The sequence below is a fragment of the Phyllostomus discolor genome, chromosome 4, assembly GCF_004126475.2.
Source record: "Phyllostomus discolor isolate MPI-MPIP mPhyDis1 chromosome 4, mPhyDis1.pri.v3, whole genome shotgun sequence".
Taxonomy (NCBI): domain Eukaryota; kingdom Metazoa; phylum Chordata; class Mammalia; order Chiroptera; family Phyllostomidae; genus Phyllostomus; species Phyllostomus discolor.
In genome coordinates, this window is record NC_040906.2 from 126,907,713 (window position 1) to 126,929,488 (window position 21,776).

General features: G+C 34.9%; 1 protein-coding gene across 2 annotated transcripts in view; it reads right to left on the bottom strand.

Annotated features, from left to right (window-relative positions):
* BMP5 (bone morphogenetic protein 5) overlaps nucleotides 1-21,026 on the bottom strand; it is a 119,670-nt gene extending 98,644 nt beyond the window's left edge. For both annotated transcript variants that reach the window (XM_028510409.2, XM_036024258.1), the window contains exon 1: nucleotides 19,807-21,026. In XM_028510409.2, coding sequence (XP_028366210.1) covers nucleotides 19,807-20,296 — 490 coding nt within the window. In that variant the 5' untranslated portion in view covers nucleotides 20,297-21,026. The remainder of the gene's footprint in view (nucleotides 1-19,806) is intronic.
* Nucleotides 21,027-21,776: the final 750 nt, after the last annotated feature.

The window sequence follows — 21,776 nt, forward strand, 5'->3', positions numbered from 1 at the left end:
TGAAGGAGCAGAAATAACATATTTATTTTGTGCGGTATAAGGGCAGAGAGTGAGCTATGTGAAAGGAACTCACTTTACACATGCAAGAGATTAGGACTGTAGCTGCTACAAATCAAGAGATGTGTATTAGACGTGGAGTGTTCAGGGTTACATGGAACACAGAGGGGATTTCAGCCATAACTAGCAGGATGAAGCAGAGGCTATCTGCCAGAGTTCCTATCTGCAGAAGCAGGAATTTTCTAACTTGTAGGTTATAATGGTCGTGCAGTCCAAACTTCACTTTAGTAGGTTTCTTCTCATGAGATTCACTGGTCCATTTAGGATTGGGTAGAAAAGCTGGGGCAAGGACTCGTATTTAACTGCAGGGCAGTCCTGTCTGCTTGTGTGGCCTTCTATACCGGCCAACAGGTTGGTAGTTTTCCAGTATCTAAATGAACTCACTATTAGTTTGTTCCAACCTCCAATCACTGTTTTTGAGGCCTTTTAATGTTCGCAATTTCAATATTCTTCCTCTTTTCTATTTTGCCAAATGTTACTCCTGTTCATGCCAAGTCTTTTAAGATAAAATCAACACAGATCACCTTTAAATTCCTCAGTAATGACCAGTTAGATTGCATGCAATACCCTTAGTGTCTGCCAAGTGCTTCTTTTCCTCTGCCTTGTGAGTACTACATTTGCCTCCTGCAAAAAGCCACAGCACCCCAATTCAGAAGGCCTGTAAGACCTCAACTCCAGGTGTAAGACTCTTTGTAAACCCACTAGTAGAGATATTTCCCTGAAATACAAGGCATTACTGATGAGGTGAAAATATTCTAAATCCAAAACATGAAATGTGGGAAAAATATATGGAACTTCACAAATAGTTCAATGTCCCAGTGAACTTCCCAATGGCACTTACAAAGACTCCACAGCACAGCAGTGACTAGCCTGGAATCTGAACCCAGTTCTTCTTATAAGATGAAATCAGCTAACATCTCTGGGTCTGACTTTGCTCATCTATAAAATAGGGTAACTTGGTGAGAAATAAATAAATTTGCACTTGAAATGCTGTTAGCACACTATCTTGGACTTCAGATGCACTGAATATGTGCTAGCAGTGGAAAATAGTGAATTTGCGGTAGAGCAGTCATTGCAAGCCTTAAGTCCCTCTACTTTTATTAGTTCACTTCAATGATCTGGTCTTTTCTCAATATGACTGGAGAGGTAAACACCAATAATTATGGTGGTGGACCAGGAGAGTGAGATCCACATTTTCCTGCAATATCCATTTCGCAATCACAACAGATCTTTGGTAAAAAGTAAAGCAGTTATAAAATGCTGGTCAATTTTTCTCAACAATCAACTTAAAGCAATAATTGCTTACTGCCTAATATCCTGAGTAGATTCAAAGTAATGTATCAAAGGGGTCTTTATACCAATTCTTGGAATTCTCTGTTATTTTCCACACTATAAAATGTGTCTCTATTAACTCTTACTCTAACCTGCACTCACATCATGTTCAGTATGCAGAGCCACAAAGTAAACCCTGAACACCAGCTTGTTAGCACACAATTGAAGAGGGAAGAAAGGGTCAGGGGTCAATATTTAGACAGATCAAACAACTTAATTTTGAAAAATGTATGACCTTTTACCCTTATTTCCTGAGTACAACACAAATAAATAATGAGTGTTTAAGCCACACTTATGCTCTGGAATGTGCAGTAGGCAACAGAAACCTTCTTTTAAGATATTTCCTTTAAAATCACTGGACCCTCCATGTTAAGGCCCTACAGCTACACAAGCAAATTTCTGACAGAGGCCCTAAGGTTTGCTGAAGCTTGGTTCTACTTTTGCTCTATGTCTTTTGGATTAAAAGGCTTCCTTAGGTTATATTTACTGGTAACAGGATTTTTAATTTTCCTTTAAAGGGATGGAGATTTAAAAAGCATTTTCTCTATATACAGAAGGCTAATTTAATTCTACCTGGTTATTTAAATAACAAAAGAACACATTCTTTTTTTTATAGTGTTTGTTAGTACTTTTAATTTTATTTGGTGCTGGAATTTTGGTGTGATTTCTGTAAAGTATGTGACATTGAGCAAAAAAATCCTGGCACAAGAATCAGGGATTCTGGGCCTAGGCCTGGCTCTTCTTGCCCTATAATTTTGGCAGTAAAACAGGCACAGTCTTTCGCACAGTGCCTGGCCCAATGGTAGGTAATCAGCTTATATTTGTCAAATGACTGAATGAATAACCTTTCAGACTTCCAGTATCCACAGATGTATATTGTAGAATCATATCTACCTCCTGGAGTGCAATATACTGCAATAATATAGATGAAAGAACATAATGCACATAAAGATGCTTTCAAAAAGTATTACTCACTAGTGTGGGGGTTAGGTTAGGGGTGGAAGGATTGAGCAAAAAGGAAAAAGGACCCATGGACATGGACAACAATGTCATGATTGCTAGGGGTAGGGAGGTATAAGGGGACTAAATGGTAATGAAAAAATAAAATAGAGATAAAATTATTTTATAGTTGCACATTTTTAAAATATTTTTCAAAATGTATTGCTTAGTTAAAGAGTAGTGGCAAAGAACAAGCCTGGATCCAGACAGAGCAAGGATCCAGGAGTGACTCTCCATTTACCACTTGGGTAACATTTGAAAGTTATTTAACCTCTGATAAAACCTCAATGTTCATATCAATAAAATGGGAATTGACAAATGTTTACCCGTACAACTAACATGCAAATTAATGTAAGTAGTGCATTCAAATCACTGTGTCCAATTTCTGGCAGAGGAATTATACATATTGTTTTTATTGTTGCTTTGATTAGTATAACTACAAGTATACTGTAATTTAAAATTATATATACCTGACAATGTCATACACTTTAAATGTATCATATATACAAAAAATATTTCACTTAATTCTGATAAATTCTTCCTCAAAGTAAATAACTATAGAATAATAACTGTTTTGACACAGCAGTGAAGTGTTGATTTGAATATGTTAATACATGTGTTGGAATCCATATCACATGAACTTTACTCACAAGTAAAAATTTAGCAAAGATCATCCTAATGACTCGTCTTTTATAGCATGTTATCAAATAATTAGAAACCAATAAATCCATATATTCCCACTCAACATATTATATCAAAAGTCAATACTTTACAATATGGATATTTTAAATGCAAGATGTCCACAGTGCATGTATAATCTTTTGTGTGACTTTTGGGATCAAATCTATATTTCTCATCCTGCTTCAAAATACTATAACAGAAAGCAATTCAATAAAATTAATAAAGAGATCCGTCATTGCAAAAAAAGAAAAGAAACCCAACCCAAACAAATAGTCTAGGAAAGTCAAGGTACTTGAGGTTGAATGGTGTTAAATAGGAACAGAACTATAATAATGATATCGATAGTAATGAGAATAGCTACAAATTAGAAAATCATAAATTTAAACATGATTTGAGTTACATACAATGCCAAAAGCTTCTGACTGAATGATTACTTGAGCAGAGTGGCTCTCCTGTTTAAAGTTCAGGAGTTTATTCATCAAGATTTTCCTCATGAATCAACTTTTAAAAAATTAAAACTAAAAACAAACAAGTTGACTTATGAAAATAAATATTAAAACTCTTCAACAGTTTTTCTCCCTTCATGCAAAAGGTCATTTTGAGCATGCCCATGTCTTTACAACCAAATATTTTCCAATTGTATATTATTACTTTGGCCTGCATTCAGTTTCCTTCTCTATAACAAGCAAGGAAATGGAATTGGTAATATCTGGAACTGAAGTAGTAAAACCATGAGTTCGTTCTAGGAATCTGACCAAATGTAATATGAATAGCACCTTTCAGCAGCACATCACAGAAAATGTTGCCTTTGGGTGCTCAAGGGAAGCCCCACAGTCGCCTGAGGGCTCCATTGTAGACTGACCTCTTCCAGGACACCCAGATGAGCAAATACTGTCCATCAACAATCCAACTTGAAGACAGAGTCAACAAAATCCAAGGGTTCATTTTCTTTTGGATAAAGAAAAAGTTATGTGTATGATATTCCACAATATTAGCAAAAACATTTATTTGACAAAGTCTGGTGGACTGGGTATGGATCTCTTCTTAACATTAGAATGCCATGGAGTCAACTCTGGTAGAAGTAGATATAGTGGCCATGGAAACCATTAAGTGAGCACTTTCTCATGTAGATTTAAAGGCCTATAAACTTACTTAAGCCCTAACTACAATCTTTTATTATAATCCCTAACTTACAGATAAGGAAACAGTTTCAATAAAGCGAAATAATTTGTTGGAGAATATGTTGCTGTTAATGCAAATCTGGTATTCAAACCAGTATGTCTCCAAAGACCTTACACTTAAAACTTAGTGAGATAGTTAAAGAACAAAAAATTCCTCCTTTTAGAGTTTTCAGTGTACAGATCTTTTACCTCTTTAAACTTGTTCCTAAATATTTTATTCTTTGTATGCAATTGGAAATGGTATTTTTTTCTTAAGTTCTCTTTCTGATAGTTCATTAATAGGACACAGAAATGTAACAGATTTCTGTATATTAATTTTATATACTGTGATTTTACTGAATTTATTTACTAGTTCTAATAGACTTTTTGGTGCAGTCTGTAGGATTTCCTACATATAGTGTCATGTTATCTGTAAACAGTGACAGCTTTATTTCTTCATTTCCAATTTGGATGCCTTTTATTACTTTTTTGCCTAATTTTCTTGCTAGGACTTTTAATGCTATGTTGAATAAAAGGGGCAAAAGTGGGTATTCTTGGCTTATTTGTGATCTTAGAGAAAAAGCTTTCAGCTTTTCACTATTGAGTATGATAGCATGTCCTCAAACAATCTACAGGTTCAGTGAAATTGCTATCAAAATTCTAATGGTATTCTTCACAGAACTAGAACAAATAACCCTAAAATTTGTATGGAACCCAAAAGACCCTAAATAGCCAAAGCAATTTTGAGAAAGAAGAAGAAAGCTCAAGGTATCATACTACCTGGTTTCAAAATATACTACAAAGCTATAGTAATCAAAACAGTAAGGCATTGTTTTGATTACTATAACAAAAACACAGATCAATAGTACAGAACAGAGAGCCCAGAAATAAACCCATGCTTATATGGCCAACTAATCTACAACAAAGGAGGCAAAAATATACAATGGGGAAAACACAGTCTTTTAAATAAAAAGGTGCTGGGGAAAACCAGACAGCTACTTGCAAAAGAATAAAACTGGAGTACTGTCCTGCATCATATACAAAAATAAACTCATAATAGATTAAAGATTTAAATATAAGACCAAAAACTATAAAACTTCTAGAAGAAAACATAGGCAGTAAATTCTTAGACATTGGCTTTAGCTATCTTTTTTGTTTGTTTGTTTTTAGATGTGTCTCCTAAGGCAAGGGCAACAAAAGCAAAAATAAGCAAATGGTACTTCATTAAATTAAAAAGTTTTTACATAGTGAAGGAAACAAAATGAAAAGGCAACCTACTGAATGGGAGAAGATATTTGCAAATGTTATATTTAAAAAGCAAGTAGATCAAAATATGTAAAGAACTCAAACAACTTAACACCAAAAACAATCTGCTTTAAAAATGGGCAGAAAACCTGAATAGACATTTTTTTATCCTCACCTGAGAACAGTTTTCTCATTGCTTTCAGAGAGAAAGTAAGGATAAAGAGAGAGAGAGATACGTCAATGTGAGAGAGAAACATCTATTTGTTGCCTTCTTGTATGCATCAATGCAAGGAACAGCTATTGGTTGCCGTCTCATACACACCCTGACCAGGGATCAAACTCACAACCTGGTTATTCCACAACCTGATTGGGAATCAAACCTGCAAACCTCCAGGCTATAGGAAGATGCTCCAACAAACTGAGCCACACTGGCTAGGGCTAAATAAACATTTTTTAAAAAAGAAAAACGCACAAGAAAGGCACAAGAAAAGATATTCAACATCACTAATCATTAGGTAAATGAAAATCAAAACAACAATTAGTCCATATTAAATTTTTTGAGGTATCTTCACACTCTTTCCCACAGCAGCGATACCAATCTGCATTTCCACCAACAGTAAAAAAAAGGTTTCCCTTTCTCCACATCTTCACCAGCATGTATTGTTTGTTGATTTATTGACAATAGCCATTCTGACAGGTGTGAGGTGATATCTCATTGTGGTTTTAATTTGCATTTCTCTGATGATTAGTGGCATTGAACATCTTTTCATATAGCTACTGGCCATCTGTATGTCTTTTTTGGAGAAGTGTCTATTCAAGTTCTAGGCCCATTTTTTAATTGGATTGTTCGTGTGTGTTGAGTTTTATATGTTCTTTATAAAATTTTGGATATTAACTCCTTATCAGAAGTACCAGCAAATATGTTTTCCCATTCCATGGGTTGCTTTTAACTCAGTGATCTCACTTATGGGAATATATCTGAAGAAAACCAAAAACACTAATTCAAAAGAACATAAGCACCCCTATGTTCATTGCAACATTATTTACAATTGCCGAAATATGGAAGCAGCCCAAGTGCCCATCAGCAGATGAGTTGATAAAACAACTATGGGATATTCATACAATGGAATACTATTTGTCCATAAAAAATAAATGTTTACCGCCCTGGCTGGCGTAGCTCAGTGGATTGAGTGCGGGCTGGGAACCAAAGTGTCCCAGGTTCGATTCCCAGCCATGGTACATTCCTGGGTTGCAGGCCATAACCCCCAGCAACCGCACATTGATGTTTCTCTCTCTCTCTCTCTTTCCCCCCTTCCCTCTCTAAAAATAAATAAATAAAATCTTTTAAAAAATAAATAAATAAATAAATAAATAAATAAATAAATGTTTACCCTTTGTAACAGCATGAATGGACCAGGATAACAATATGCTAAGTGAAATAAGCCAGTCAGAGAAAGCCAAATACCATATTATTGTACAAATATGTAGAATCTAATAAACAAACTGAATTAACAAACAAAGTAGAGACAAACTTATAGAGAGCAGAATGATAGCTATGAGGGTGTCTAGAGGGTAGGGATCAAGCAAAAAGGAAAACAGACTCATAGATATGGACAACAGTGTGGTGATTATGTGGGGTGGGGAATATATCAGGGATAAATGGTAATGAAAAAAATTCAATAAAAAAATAAGGAGATATACCCTCACACCTGTCAAAATGGCCATTACTAAAAAGACAACAAAATACAAGTGCTAGCGAGAATATGGAGAAAGGGGCCTCTAGTGCATTGTTGGTGAAAATGTACATGGATAGAGTCACCATGGAAAATAGTACAAAAATTTCTCAAAAAATTAAAAATAGAACTACTAGACAGTCTAGCAATTCTACTTCTGGGTATTTATCTAAGTAAATCAAAAACACTAATTCAAATAGATAACCCTATGTTCACTGCAGTGTTATTTACAATGGCCATAACATGGAAGCAACCTAAGTGTCCATTGGTAGATTAATATGAATGAAATCTTATCATTTCCAATAACATAGAAGGACCTAGAGGGTATTATTCTAAGGGAAATTAGACAGAGAAAGCAATCACAGTATAATTCACTTATATGTAGAGATTAAAAAACAAAATAAAAACAAACTTTCATATATACAGAGAACAAACTGATGGTTTCCAGAAGGGAGGAAGTGGGCATGGTGAAATAAATAGAGGGGATCAAGAGTTACAAACTTTCAGTTATAAAATAAATGAATCACGGAGATGTATAAAATAGTACACATGGTCAATAATATTGTAATAAATGTGTGGTGACAAATAAATAGAGATTGTGGTATTACTTAACCATGTATAAAACTATTAAATCACTGTGCTATACACTTAAAACTAAGATATTGTTGTATGTCAACTATAATTAATTTTTTAAAAAATCCCTCTATCTCTGAGCAAAGAAAACTCCTATAAAACATTAACTGTAGAACCAGATGATGGTGTAGGTGAACGTGGTACTCAGAATCTTCTACAACCACATCAAAATTACAATTAAACTACAGAACAACCATTCAGAATTGCCTGAAATCCAGCTGAATAAAAGTCATCCTTGTAACTAAGGATATACAGAAGAAGTGACACTAAAACTTGTAGGAGAGGCAAAGAAGTGAAAGGGGCTGGTCTTATACCCATGCATGGTGATTTAAATATTGGGAGGCATACCTCTGCTGTGAAGATCTCCCCTGAGGAGTCATGGGTCCTAACTCCACACCAGAACCCCCAGTCCAGGGATCCTGTGACAGGAAGAGAAGTCCCTATAACTTTTGGCTGTGAAAATCAGCAAGGATTGAAGTTGAGTGAGACAGAGGGATCCTGGAGTTCCAGGGTTTCCTCTTAAAGGGCCCTCATACTGACTTACTAGGACACACTTCCTCTGAGCTCTAGTGTTGGGGAAGCAACTTGAAAGGCGTCAGGGGCATGTGAAGATGAACTCAATTGCCTGGCTTCAGAATGAGGGCTACAGTGGCAGCTTTCTCTAAGAAGTGACAGCAGAAATATCATCCCTTTCCTGAGCCTTCCCCCTGCAGGTGCAGTCTGGCATCATATCTGAATCTCCATTAACTTAGCTAACACTATTTACCCCACACTTGTGATTCCTTGAGACCCTGCTTTACCCAGCTTGGGGACCCACCCAAGCCTTTTCTATAAAAATGGCCTCTCTTGGCTCCTCCTTTGGATTTTCCAAATATCTCTCCAACAAGCAGCAATCTGGCCTCTTCATACCCTGTATCTCTTGATAAGTGGCCTTAGGTCTGGTACTAGCAACAGCCAGGCCTGGTTTGCAGCTTGGCCTCTCCTGGGCACCTACAAGCCAGCAGCCATCTGCAGATCACTCTATATACCTCATGCACCCCAGGTGGCCCTGGGCAGAGCATAGACAGTAGCTGACCTCGGCCTATACTTCCCAGGAGGTTCCAGAACCAGTGCACCTGGTGGACAGATTCAGATTACATCAAAACACCACTTAACCACCTCCACAAGCAACACACTCAAGGAGTGAATGGCATGCACCAAAGCCCCACTGAAGGGATTCCTGCTCCATGAAGTCAGCTGCTGTACAGCAGCTCCTCCTCTGTAGTTACAGCTGATTCTCCCAGTCTATTGGCCTGGGGAGCAGGTTGTCAATCCCTCCCAGTGACATGCCAAGAGCAATCAAGGCTCTACTATAATTGGAGTGTGCACACAGCCCACATGGAGTGTGCACCTCAACACCCAGCTCAAGTGATGGGAAGCTATGCCCATCAGGGCCTTACAGAACACCTACTACATAAGTCCACTCTACCAAGACTGGGAGATATAGTTTCCCCACCAAATACATAGAAACAAACACAGGGAAGCAGCCAAAATGAGAAAACAAAGAAACAGTTGTCAAATGAAAGAACAGGAGAAGCTTCATAAAAAGAACTAAGTGAAATGGAGGCAAGCAAACTACCAGATACAAGAGTTCAAAAAATAGTCATAAAGATGCTCAAGGAACTTAGTGAGAACTTCAACAGGATAAAAAAAATGGAAACCATAAAAATTCAGAAATGAAGAATACAATAACTATAATGAAGAATACATTATGGGGAATCAATAGTACAGCAAGTAAAGCAGAGGATCATATCAGCAATTTGGAAGATTAGGAAATAGAAAACACCTAATCAGAACAGCAAGATAATTTTTAAAAATGAGGATAATTTAAGGGGCCTTTAGGAAAACAGTAAGCAAATACATATTCATTTTAATATTCATATTCATTTAAAATACATATTCATCTTCATTTAGAAGGAGAAGAGAGAAAGCAAAGGACTGAAAACCTATTTGGAAAAAAATGACAGAAAATTTTCTAAACCTGGTGAAAAAAACAGACGTATAAGTCCAGAAAGCACGGATTTCAAACAAGATAAATCCAGAGACCAACACCAAGACACACCATAATTAAAATTCAAAAGACTAAAGACAAAGAGAGAATCTTAAAACCAGCAAGAGTAAAGTAGTTACTTACTCACAAGCGAGCTCCCTCAAGTGTCAACTGACTTCTCAAGAGAAACTCTGAGGCCAGAAGGGATGGCACAAAGCACTCAAAGTGATAAAAAGCAAGGACCTGCACACAAGATTACTCCACAAGACAAGGCTATCATTTAGGATCAAAGGACAGATAAAGAGCTTCCCAGACAAGAAAAAGCTAAAGAGTTAATACAGCCCAACCAGTATTACAAGAAATGTTAAGGGAACTTCTTTAAGAAGAAAAATAAAATAAAAAATGTAAATAATAAAATGACAATAGCTACATACTATCAATAGTTACCTTAAATGTAAATTATTTAAATGCTATCATCAAAGAATATAGGGCAGTTGAAGAGATAAGAAAACAAGACCCATACACATGCTACCTACAAGAGACTCACTTCAGATCAAAGAGACACACAGACTAGAAAAAGATATTTCATGAAAATGGAAACAAACAAAAAAAGCTGAGGTAGCAATACTTATACCAGACAAAATAGACTTTAAAACAAAGGCTGTATGTCACAAGAGACAAAGAAGGGCCAGCAATGCCACTTCTGGGTATTGATCTGAAGTAACACAAAACACTAACTGAGATATACATCCATGTTTACTGCATCATTATTTAGGCAAGATATGGAAACAACCTAAGTGTCCATCAGCAGATGAATGGATGAAGAAGTGGTGCATATATACAATGGAATATAATTCAGCCATAAAAAAGGAAATATTGCCATTTGCAAGAACGTGTATGGACGTAAAGGGTATTGTGCTAAGTGAAATAAGCATGATGGAGAAAGACAAATGCCAGATGATTTTACTTATATGTGGAGTCTAAAACAAACAAACAGAACAGAACAGAAACAGACTCACAGATACAGAGAACTTTTTCTTAGCTGCCAGATGGGAAGAGGGTAGGGGATGGAAGAAAAAGGTAAAGGGATAGAAGTACAAATTGGTAGTTACAAAATTGTCATGGGGTTGTAAAGTACAGCATAAGGAATATAGTCAATAATACTGTAATAATTATGTATAATGTCAGGTGGGCACTAGATTTATTGGGGTAATTGCCTGTAGTTCATGTCTTATAAATGTCTTATCACTATGTTGTACACCTGAAACTAATATAATTTTGTATGTCAACTGTAATTTGAAAATAAAAAATAAAAATATTTGATACAAAAAAATTAACCATAAACGTTATTTAGTCAATGAACTTCACTTCTTCCCCACTAAGGTTTTGGTGCCTGTATCAAGGTTATTTGCAGAAGAGCCTAGACAGTTTCCAAGTAGAATTATCTTTTCCTCTGCTTTTGATAATTATAGAAGTAAAACCACTTTAAAATTACCATGCTTACTGGCTTTGAAAGGGAACATAGGCTGTACTGGAAAGGGGCCATTCTATTCAATGCTGTCTGTGATTAAAAGGCCTGGCTAAGGATCTGGCCTCAAGGCTTAGTGGTTGGTTATTTATGAGAACTAAATAGCAGACATACTTGCTCCTCCATCAAATTCTGCCTCTGTACGTCACAGGAACTCTGCCAGAGGAAAGGTAGCAAGAACACAGATCATAATCTCAATTTACTTCATCGTAACATTATTTCTGCCTGCAACATTAACTTTGGAGAATATTGCATAATTCCACTCAGAATTCCAAAACCTTTAACAGGCAGTCATGGGTCATTTCAGGAAGAATGACATAGGATTGAGAATGAACAGATCTAAAGGGTAAAAAATATATATATTTCTCTTTGTATTTGTTCTGCATATTTGCATACGCTGTAGTACTTTCTGTACTGAGTTTTTTTATTGGCAATTGCAATCTACTGTTTTTATTGTAATCTGAGAAGGCCACTTCTCCCTGGGATTTTGTTTTTGTTTTAAAGTTCAGTTTGCTCTAAAATAGTTTTAACATATCCCATGAAATTACTGATCCATATACAATACAATTTAACATGTTTTTTTTTCACATGCCATGTGCATTTTTGCCACTTTCTTTCACCAACTCAAGAACAAACTCTCACATTAACTTATGATTATCTCTGGAATTTTATAAATGAACCAGAACAAAAGTTAACATATGAGTAACTTGCACTAAAATTGAAGTGATTCTAGAACTCGCGTGACTACACAGACAATATTCATTTATGTATTTGTGCCAAGTATCTTCAGTTTGTGTCTCAAGACCCACTCTCCAATGCAAAACATGGCACAGAAGTATGGTCCAGGAATTTCTTCCTCAGTCTCCCTCCCTGCTGGGTACCAGGGGTTGGCTAAATGGCATCTCTCTCAAAAAGGTCACATTCCTATCAAGCTACCTTCCAGAAAAGCTCTCCTCTGAGTTTCCTGCCCAGGAGTGGTGAAGGAAGGTTTCCTTTCTGTTCCAGGTGCTGCATTATCCTGTTTTGTCAAAGGAAAAGAAAAAAGAAAAAAAAAAAACCCTGCCTACAACATTTAAAAAATTATATTAGTTAAAACTTCCACAAATGACTCATTTTACTCATGGTGTCTCTTTCCTTCTGGGACCCTGATACACCACTGGGGACTAAAAAGGATGAATAGGCCGTGGTTCCTGCCCCAACAATATGTAATCAAACATGCAGGGCTGGCTTCCCTGGCATTCGACCTGTGCAATCACACAGAGCCCTGCACTCCGAAGGCCCCGTGCTCGGCCTACTACTTTGCTGCCATCACCTTGTATGGAATTCTTAATACTTTCTGAGCAAGGGGCTCCACATTTTCATTTTGCATTGGGCTTCACAAATTATTTAGCTACTCCTGCAAATATGGTACAGATGTTGGACACAAATGCGGCTCTACTAACAATAACAGCCCTTTATGGAGATCTCACTCTGTTCCAAATACTGTTCTTAAAATTGTGTGCACATTAGCTCATTTAATCCTTTCAACACTCGATGCAGAAAGTACTATTATTATCGGTACTTTTTAGATAACAAACCAGAGGCACAGAAATAATGTAGGTAGCTTGTCAGAGGTCACACTGCTAGAAATTAGAGCATATGGGCTTCCAATTCAGATGTTCTGGCTTCTTCTGTGCTACTCCACTTTGTGATGGAAGCACAGAGAGGAAAGCCATTGGGTTTAGTTATAAATTAAACCTTAAATCCATTTAAGCAGTATGGACTTACGATTCTGAAAATATTCTGTGTCTCCTATATAGAAAGTCTGATCACAGTTACAATAAGGACAGAGAATCTGTGCAAAACAAGTGATACTGAATTTCTCATGTCATGACAACATACGAAGGTATTTATAAATGTTGACAAGTCTTTCGATTTTGACACATCTCATAGCTTTAAATAAGTCTAAATGAGATTTATATTTGTTAATCATAACATTTTAAAAATCATTTTTCTTTATTCCTAACAACTCTAGGAAAGCTGTTTGACAAGAAGATCAACAACAAAAAAAGTTATTTGCTTCCAGGCAGAAGGTAAACAAGCACAATATCTAAGAGATAATCTACTTAGATTTATTCACTTTTAAAATACCCAGTTGTTTCTTCTAATGCAAGCACAAACACTCCACTGTTTGGGAAAAGAAAAATGAGAGGATACATCATGATAAAGACGAGATCTCACTGTCTTAGATGTCATAAAACAATGCATACCCTAGTTTTATTTTTATACCAAACCATTGAACATTATATAAGGTCTTGGTTTCTAAGTTTTATGTAATATTTATGTAATTCACTGCTTTCAAAGTAGGGGATATGCATTTTCCTTAGTAGTGAAGGTTTGTTGTTTTCTCCCCAAACCAACTACCAGTTCTTCTTACTAATCTACAAATGATTTTTTTCTCATTTTGAACATTCCACACTTTAATCAATTGTGTTTCTACTTTAGTAGATTATGATTTACCACAACCATTTAGATAAGACAAAGAAAGGGTCACCATGTGGTTATGTGAATTCCTGTAAACATCTCTAAAAAGGCAGGTGAATACACTCACTACTATTTTTATCTTACTGTCATAGCATTAAGATCCGTAACTGAATCTTAAGCAGCCCAATCTGACATCAAAATCACAACGGATCTCTTTTCCCACCAAATAAACGAGCCAATTGTCAGGGCTGACTGGTGTGTTTAAAGAATATCTTGACCAAGGGTATTATTTTAAGAGATGAGCAAATGGGGAAACCCCACAGCTGAGCCAATAAAATATGAACTTAAGGTGCAAAGAAGCACTCATAAACATTGCTTAGAACAAGGGATTCATTGTTTCAGGCCGACCCCTCCAGTGGCTCCTCTGATCTCAGCCCTTCTCTGTGCGTCAGGAAAGCCTCTTCCTTTAACCTGTGGTTTTTCAAGCTGAGCTACTACATTATTTATGACTGTACATGTGAGTAGCCCGTCTGTATGGTCCTTGTACACAGACACTGAGAGCCCCCCTCTCTCCTCCCCACTTCGGTATTTTAGTGTGGAAGGATGAAAGGGTTTCCCCTGGAGCTGATGTTGCTGGGATGTTGAATTAGCTGCTGTGTCAGTGTGAGGTGGACTGAGGATTTCCCAACACACCCTCCACCTGCACACCCAAAGACAGCCTCTAATGACTCATTCCATTCATTTTCTTTCTTTCAAGGGCTCTTAAAGCTATTTTATTTATTTCTCTGTCCCATTCTCATTGTGCCATACCTGTTACTCTTGGTCTCTTTATCCTCTCACCATCTCCTCTCAACTTAAGAAAAGGAAATGTCTTCACAGAAGTGATATAAATAGTAAATAAAAATAATATAAGCAAAAGTGTTTTATGAACTCAAGAGAATCAGATGTTTGATTAGAGTTTTTGTTTTGTAATTTTTCTGCAATATTTTCTTTTTTCCCTTTTTTTAACTTTCCCTTAAATTTCCACTTTTAAATTTTAATTTATGTTATAAAATAGTAAAGGCAAAAACTATTAATCTCTGGCAGTGGAATCACTCACTGGCGAGAGGTGAGGAGGCCAAGAAGAATGGGATGGTGAAGGCAACAATTACAAGGGATGGCAACAGCCAGAGCAGTTCTGGTGCCCTGGGGAGCTTTTCTCCCCATGGGTGGAGGCTGTAATTGGCACTTCATAACCTTTTCCTTCTCAACTACAGAGAAAAAAGGACACTGTACCTAAATGATCACACTGTAACTAATTGATTTTCAGCTAATCTAAGCCTCCAGCTATGAAGAAACTAGGACCAAAGGCAGACCCCAGGAAGGGTGAGAGTAGTAAGAAGAAGGGTGCCAAGAGAGCCTGGGGCTAGAGAGACCACAGAACTAAAGAGGAAAGGCCCAAGCAAGGGGAAGGGGGGTAAAGGAAGAGGAGAGAGGGAGGTGAATACTTTAGAAAATGGAAGAATGAAAGGGTAGAAATTGGGGGTGGTGGGTGAGGTTGTCCCAAGCCTTCCTAGAGGGTGTTATCATACCTTCCTACTTCCAGCCCTTCTTATTGAACTTTTAAAACTTGCTATTTGTGAGTGACAATTAAAGCTTTCAAAAGCACGTTTATTTAAATGACAGTGGTATCTCTGCAGCCATGCCCACCACTGAACAACAAAATAGCTTTAGAGGAAAACAAGGCCCCCTTTGGTCCCTTGTATGAATGCAAAGGGTTGTGGAAGAAGAGAGAAAAAGCTCTCCAAGCATGACTTCTCCCTTCAGAAGTTGAGAGTTTTGCCCCCTAACCAGTGTTACCCCAAAAAACTCAATAAAAAAGTTAAGAGCTTTAAAGAATTATATTTTTGCCCCATATTAGTGTTTGTGATTCCAGACATAATACATGAATATGTACTCTAGTGGATTTAGATTATCTTTCCTCCCATCCCATTTCTCTTCCCTCAAAAAAAAAAAAATCTTGCATGTGTTTATGAGTGTGTTTATGTTACACAAGTGTTAATAACCCTGTTGGAGAGATTACATAGATAGGCATCTTTAGGTAGATCTATATACGAAGTCCTCTCCACTGGGCACTTGAATCAGCCAAAAACAACAATAAATATCAATGATGTCTCAAATCTTTCAACCAAATACATAAGCTTTTTTTTCTTCTAGTACCAGGAGAGTTTAATGATATGAGGGAGTAAGATGAGAAGAGTTTAATTTAAAGTTTTGAAAGCTGTTTTTTCTATTTCATATTTTAGCATGCTAAGTATATTGTTATAAAATGAATAAATTTAAACATTATATTTATATATTTTCCATTTTGAAAATTAACATATATTCTTTAAATATAATCTAAGAAGTATTTCAGTAAGACCATTAATAAATCCAAAACTCTTCTTTATCAGAAAACTACATGTAGATTAAGCATAATATAAACATAAATTTCCTGTACTTACTGTTTTTTTGTAATTCGCCTAAAACATTATGTTATTTTAATTATACTTTCTACAAGTAATCAAGTATTGGTTTCTAACTAAAAGATCTTAGAAATACACTACATGTTTATGTTTATGTTTATGTTTACGTTTATATAAAGAGGAGTTATACTTAAATATTGCAAGCAAATTACCTAGTCATTCATTGTATTTGCATAGGTATTTGAGATATAACTCAACATTTTTGAAAAACAGATGGTTAGAAAAAGAACAAATCTTTTAGAAATACATTGTTGTTTCTAATGAAATATTGTAGCACTAAGACAAAATCCCACTGATAGCCAATCGTCTCCAGGACAAATCAGAGAATTCAACCTGTAAAAGCTGGATTCTACGAAAGTGACAAAAGTTGGCCTAACAATAATAAGTAAATTAGAGTTGAAAGTTTTCGTTCACATAATTAATAATTAATATTTGTTTCTTCAAATAAGTCACTAAAATAATTTAAAGGTCAAAATAATATGTTTAGTTTCATAGTTAGTTGTTTTTATTGACCTTAATGTAATTTATTTACATTTTACTTTTTCATTTAGTAAATCCTAAACTGTTTTTCACATATGGACAAAAAAACTGTCCTCATGTGAAATTTGAAAAGTAGATATTTTGTTAAATAGGAATCAGAGTTTAAATTAAGCTTGATTGCTCTTGAGCAAAGCTTACACTGGAAAAAATAACTTTCTGATGACAACTATTATAGAAAATCTATTATTTGACTTGATATGACACATGCAAGCATTAATAAAAAGGGTGTCACTAGGTCCCTTTTATATAATTTATCTTATTATGGAAAATGTCAACAGATTCTTTCCACATATTTAAATATCCAGGTGACTTCCTCAATACAAATTCCTTACCTATTGCTAATTTGATCATTTGCCCTAAGTCCCCATCATGTACACATCTTTTAAGACACTAAAAAAATTAAATAAAATAAAATTCTCTTGACTTTTCTAAGAACATGAAAAAGGTACAGATAATATTTGTTAATGAATGTTACATAAGGACACTCAAATTCTTAGCACAGTTGATGATTATTACAGTGTGACCTTCTCTAAGTATGCTTTGACCTATTTTATTATGGAAGAAATACAGAAAAACTTTTTACCAAGTAATGATAGGTTGCAAGTTTTGGATACATTAGAAGACATTGTTTGAGGATAATGAAATAAAATTGTGGTTCCTTTTCCTTAGAGACTACTGGAAAAACTCAGCATCAGAATCAATTTATCAGTAATGTAATATGAAATGGAACATTTAGGTTGGAATATTAAATTTAAAACACCAACATGGTTTATTATTGAGGATAAATCATTACTCAGCAGTTCAAGCATGATAAAAATAAATAAATAAAAATTTTCTGAAGTTTATATTCCATTGTTTCTCTAGAGAAAAATGAATAAATATATTCCATGGTATGGTTATTAAACTAGCTTGTTATTTCAAGTCAAGCCATATAACAAAAATGTCATTGACTTTAAAAATATAATCATTCTTAAATGATCAAATTGGTTCTAGAAGTCACTGAATAAAACTGTTTATTATTGTTTCTGGTGTTGTTGTTCTATGTTCATTTATAGAAAGTAATAGCATACAGGTTTAAAATTATTCTTAATTCTTTCTAAAAAATACACTTCATTTCTGAATGATCAAAATATTCAAATATAATAAAATATATTATTAGATCAGATTCATGACTGAGCTATTGTCTTTTACAGTATATAATAAAACACATTCTTCTGTGTCAGATTTTATACGACCTGAACTGATTTTTTCAATGATTTATTTTGTAAATGCGTAAATCATACTAGGTTGAAATTTTTCTATTGAAAGGTTGAAATTTATTTAAGTAATTTAATATGCTTTAGAAATTGCTACAAAGTAAAAATACATCATCATAAGCCACATTTGCATGCTACTTACAGAAGGAAAAACAAGCAAACTAATTTAGAATTAAGCTATATTTTAATGGATTGAAAGTTCCCAATGGTATCTGTTAATTATACGTTCAAGAAAAGGTGTCCAGGACACCTAATTAGGGCAACCAGTGATGACTTACTAAAACTTAATAATGAGAGCTTTGTCTCTAATAACATGAGACATATGATTTATTATGCACCTTACCCTTCATGCTAGGACTGCTGAGAGCAAATGAACAGGGCACATTAAGTAACATATATTATAAAAGCATCATGTGTTATTAGGAGTTGCTGCTATCTGACTTTTCAAAGAATATTTTTGAGATATATGAAGTATTTAATTAAGTGTGTAATCAAATGTCAATTTTAAGTCAAAGCAGATTTCATTTTTAAAACAAAGTCCTAAAAGTTCTTTCATTAAAATGTTCTCCATCATTTCAAGTTGATTAAATTTGTTGAAAAATTTTATCTACAAAAATAAATATATTCTACATTATTATTATTTTGAATATCTGAAGATAGTAAATATTCACCTGCATCATCTATTAAAATATTTAAATAAAATTATAGCACTTGTAAAATTTTAAATTGGGAAACTCTTTAATATTAATGCAAGATAAATTATAAGACATTAATTTACTATTTGAGGTTGCCAATCTTTAAAAAACCACCATGGAAGTATTAGCATGGAGTAAAAGATAATTTTTAAAAAATATGCTATAATAATGTTCCTAATTAAATAATTTCAATGAACTTTTATCTCAAATGAAAAGAAATTTTGTATAGGTAAGGACCATCATGGCATAATTTACATTTCTCTTGATTCTGAAAAAAATCACAGAGGTATGATATATTTTAATCATTTCAGATAAGAAATGTCAGATTGAAGCTTCGCTTCTAAAATATCTTTCAGAGAATTTCAGCATCTCTCCCTGAAGCTATTTAATAGTCATCTTTTACAATATGATTTGATCTTAGTTCATTCCATTTCAATATTTTTGCAGTAGCCATTTCCTCTGAATGAGAGCTTTTTAAGTAGCATATAAATATATACTTATGTTTCCTAAATTACTAATGAAAAAATAGTTCAGAGTGTCACTTTTACTTTTCCATCTATAAATGCTTTTAAAAATTATTTTATTATTATTTTTGCCCAGAGCATAGCTGTCCTCATAAATTCTCCTTTTTTAAGACTATTGCCTGTTCACTCATACATTTATACATTAAACAAGGTTAATATTTTAACAAGATCTGAAAAGACCCAAATCTACTCCAACTATAAATGTTTAATTTTAGCTTTTTATATTAAAAATTAAAAAAATATATGGCTTTGTTGCCTAAGGCAAAATCTTACATTGCATCAGTGAAAGAAAGGAAACAGGAGCTGGAGAGGAGAGTTATAGAAAATGACTTTGTATAAACATGACCACCTACCAGGCAGCTACTTTACCATTAGAAAAACTTCCCCTTGTAATAACACAGATTAACAAAGAAACTGAACAACATACCTAAGTTGACAAAGCTCATGACCATGTCAGCATCATTCAGAAAGTTGGTATCATGTAGGCTGGCTAGAGGAGGGCTCTGGGTGGTCAGGGGAGTTGTTCGAGATAACTGTATGCGACGAGGATACCCATTAGGAGAGGCTGGGTACCCCTTTCTTGCTCCTCTGGTCTCTCCTGCCAGGGATGCCCTCCCTGAATATTCCGACTCTTCAGGATTTTCTTCACTGGCCATAGCATTGTATAGGTCCAGCATAAAGAGAGGTGCAGAGGAAGCTTGTTTTCCAGGTGAAAATGGCCTGGGTCTGTGAGGCAAACCCAAGATAGAGAGAATTTCCCTCTGTATTTCCCGTCTTTCATGGTTCCGTAGTCTTCTATAAATAAAACTGGAGTGAACATGATTGTCTCCCAGACCTCCTTTTGCATAACCTAGTAGAACCCAGCAGCTCCAGAGAAAACCCACAATACCCCTAAAGAAAAATACAGTCAGATGCATTTTTGTCCAAAAGCAAAGTTGATGTTTTTAGTCCTTCTTGTCCTCTTAAAAAAAAAAAAATCTAAGTTTCTAGGAGGTACAATTTCCCAGTAGCAGAAAAAACAAATTTACCTATCCTTCATGACAGTGACATTTCTGAACACAACATGCTCACTGATTTTCCTGTCCTATTTCAAATATTTTGGAATATGTCAAGAGTAGTTATTTCTAAGAAAGCTGAAACTCAAATTTCCAATTATCCACAGTTGTTAAGAGTTTTTGCTGCATTGATGTAGCAGAAGACGCTTAAAATTATTTGATCAGATGACCTAGGCATTCCTATATGAATTTATGATAATCAGGCCTTTGGTATTTGAATTAATGAAAGTTGATCTTCTGATAAGCTGTAGTTCCCAGAGTTATCTTCACTTGCTCTTGAGTTCTTCTCAACCCTGGAGCTCTTTCCAAGACAAATCCTGATTTCTGAATCACAGATCTATGCTGATCTGCACCTTGGTGTTGGAATATATATTTGTCCGGCAGCTTGGTGATAACTTTAACATCTTTTGTGTCGTCTTAGTGTAAAATACAACTCAAGGTTGTACTATTGAAGTAAATGTGTTTCCCTGTATTTACTTGAAAACCTTCCTGTAAGTCCATTCAATCCCTTTCTCCTTCTTACTGTTAATTCCACCTCCAGCAGGCACAAATATACCAGCCCTCTTCAAGGGAGATCTAAAGAGTAATGTAAGCACAACCCTGCTGGGAAAGAAGAGGCTTCTCATTGTAATTTGAAACTGGTAAAGCAAAAAGAACTTAACCCTTTTGCTACCAGGAAAGCCTCCATTTTCGCAATTTTATAGCCACACATCTAACACAGAATAGTGATGAATGGGGCATATAAATTCTAGAGGGGAAAAAAGCCAATTTTCAAACAGCAGATTGAAAATTTTGCAACTAATTTTATATAGTACACTTTTAGATCTTTCTTTTAATAGTACATATTTAATACACTTCTATATTAAGTCTCAGGTTGTGGCTAAATTAACATGATATATTTCAGTTCTATATTTAAGTTTACTTCTGGTTTTTATAAGTTATTAAAGTTTACTTCTTAAAAAAGAGGAGGAGTTGTAAATTGAGATTAATTTGTTGTTTTATAATTACAGCCAGATCTTTTTAAAATAAAATACAGTAGAAAATCAATCACCAGTAATTATATTTTAAGTATCAAAGCAGTAGTTATAATAATTTAATAATAGTAATTAGATAGCCTAGGTTTAATGGTCTTTAAATATCAAAAATTGAAGCAGAAAGTATATTCACATTTCTCTCATTAAGTCAGTACAGTTGAAATACAAGCACCCTAAGATGTAGTGTCATAATTCTTAACTTTTAAGTCCTTTCAGTTGAAATGCAAACAGACTTAAAAATTAGGTAGTACTTCCCATTAATTGTACTCAGTACTTTGATTTGTTTTAACCCATGCAAGCAGACGCAA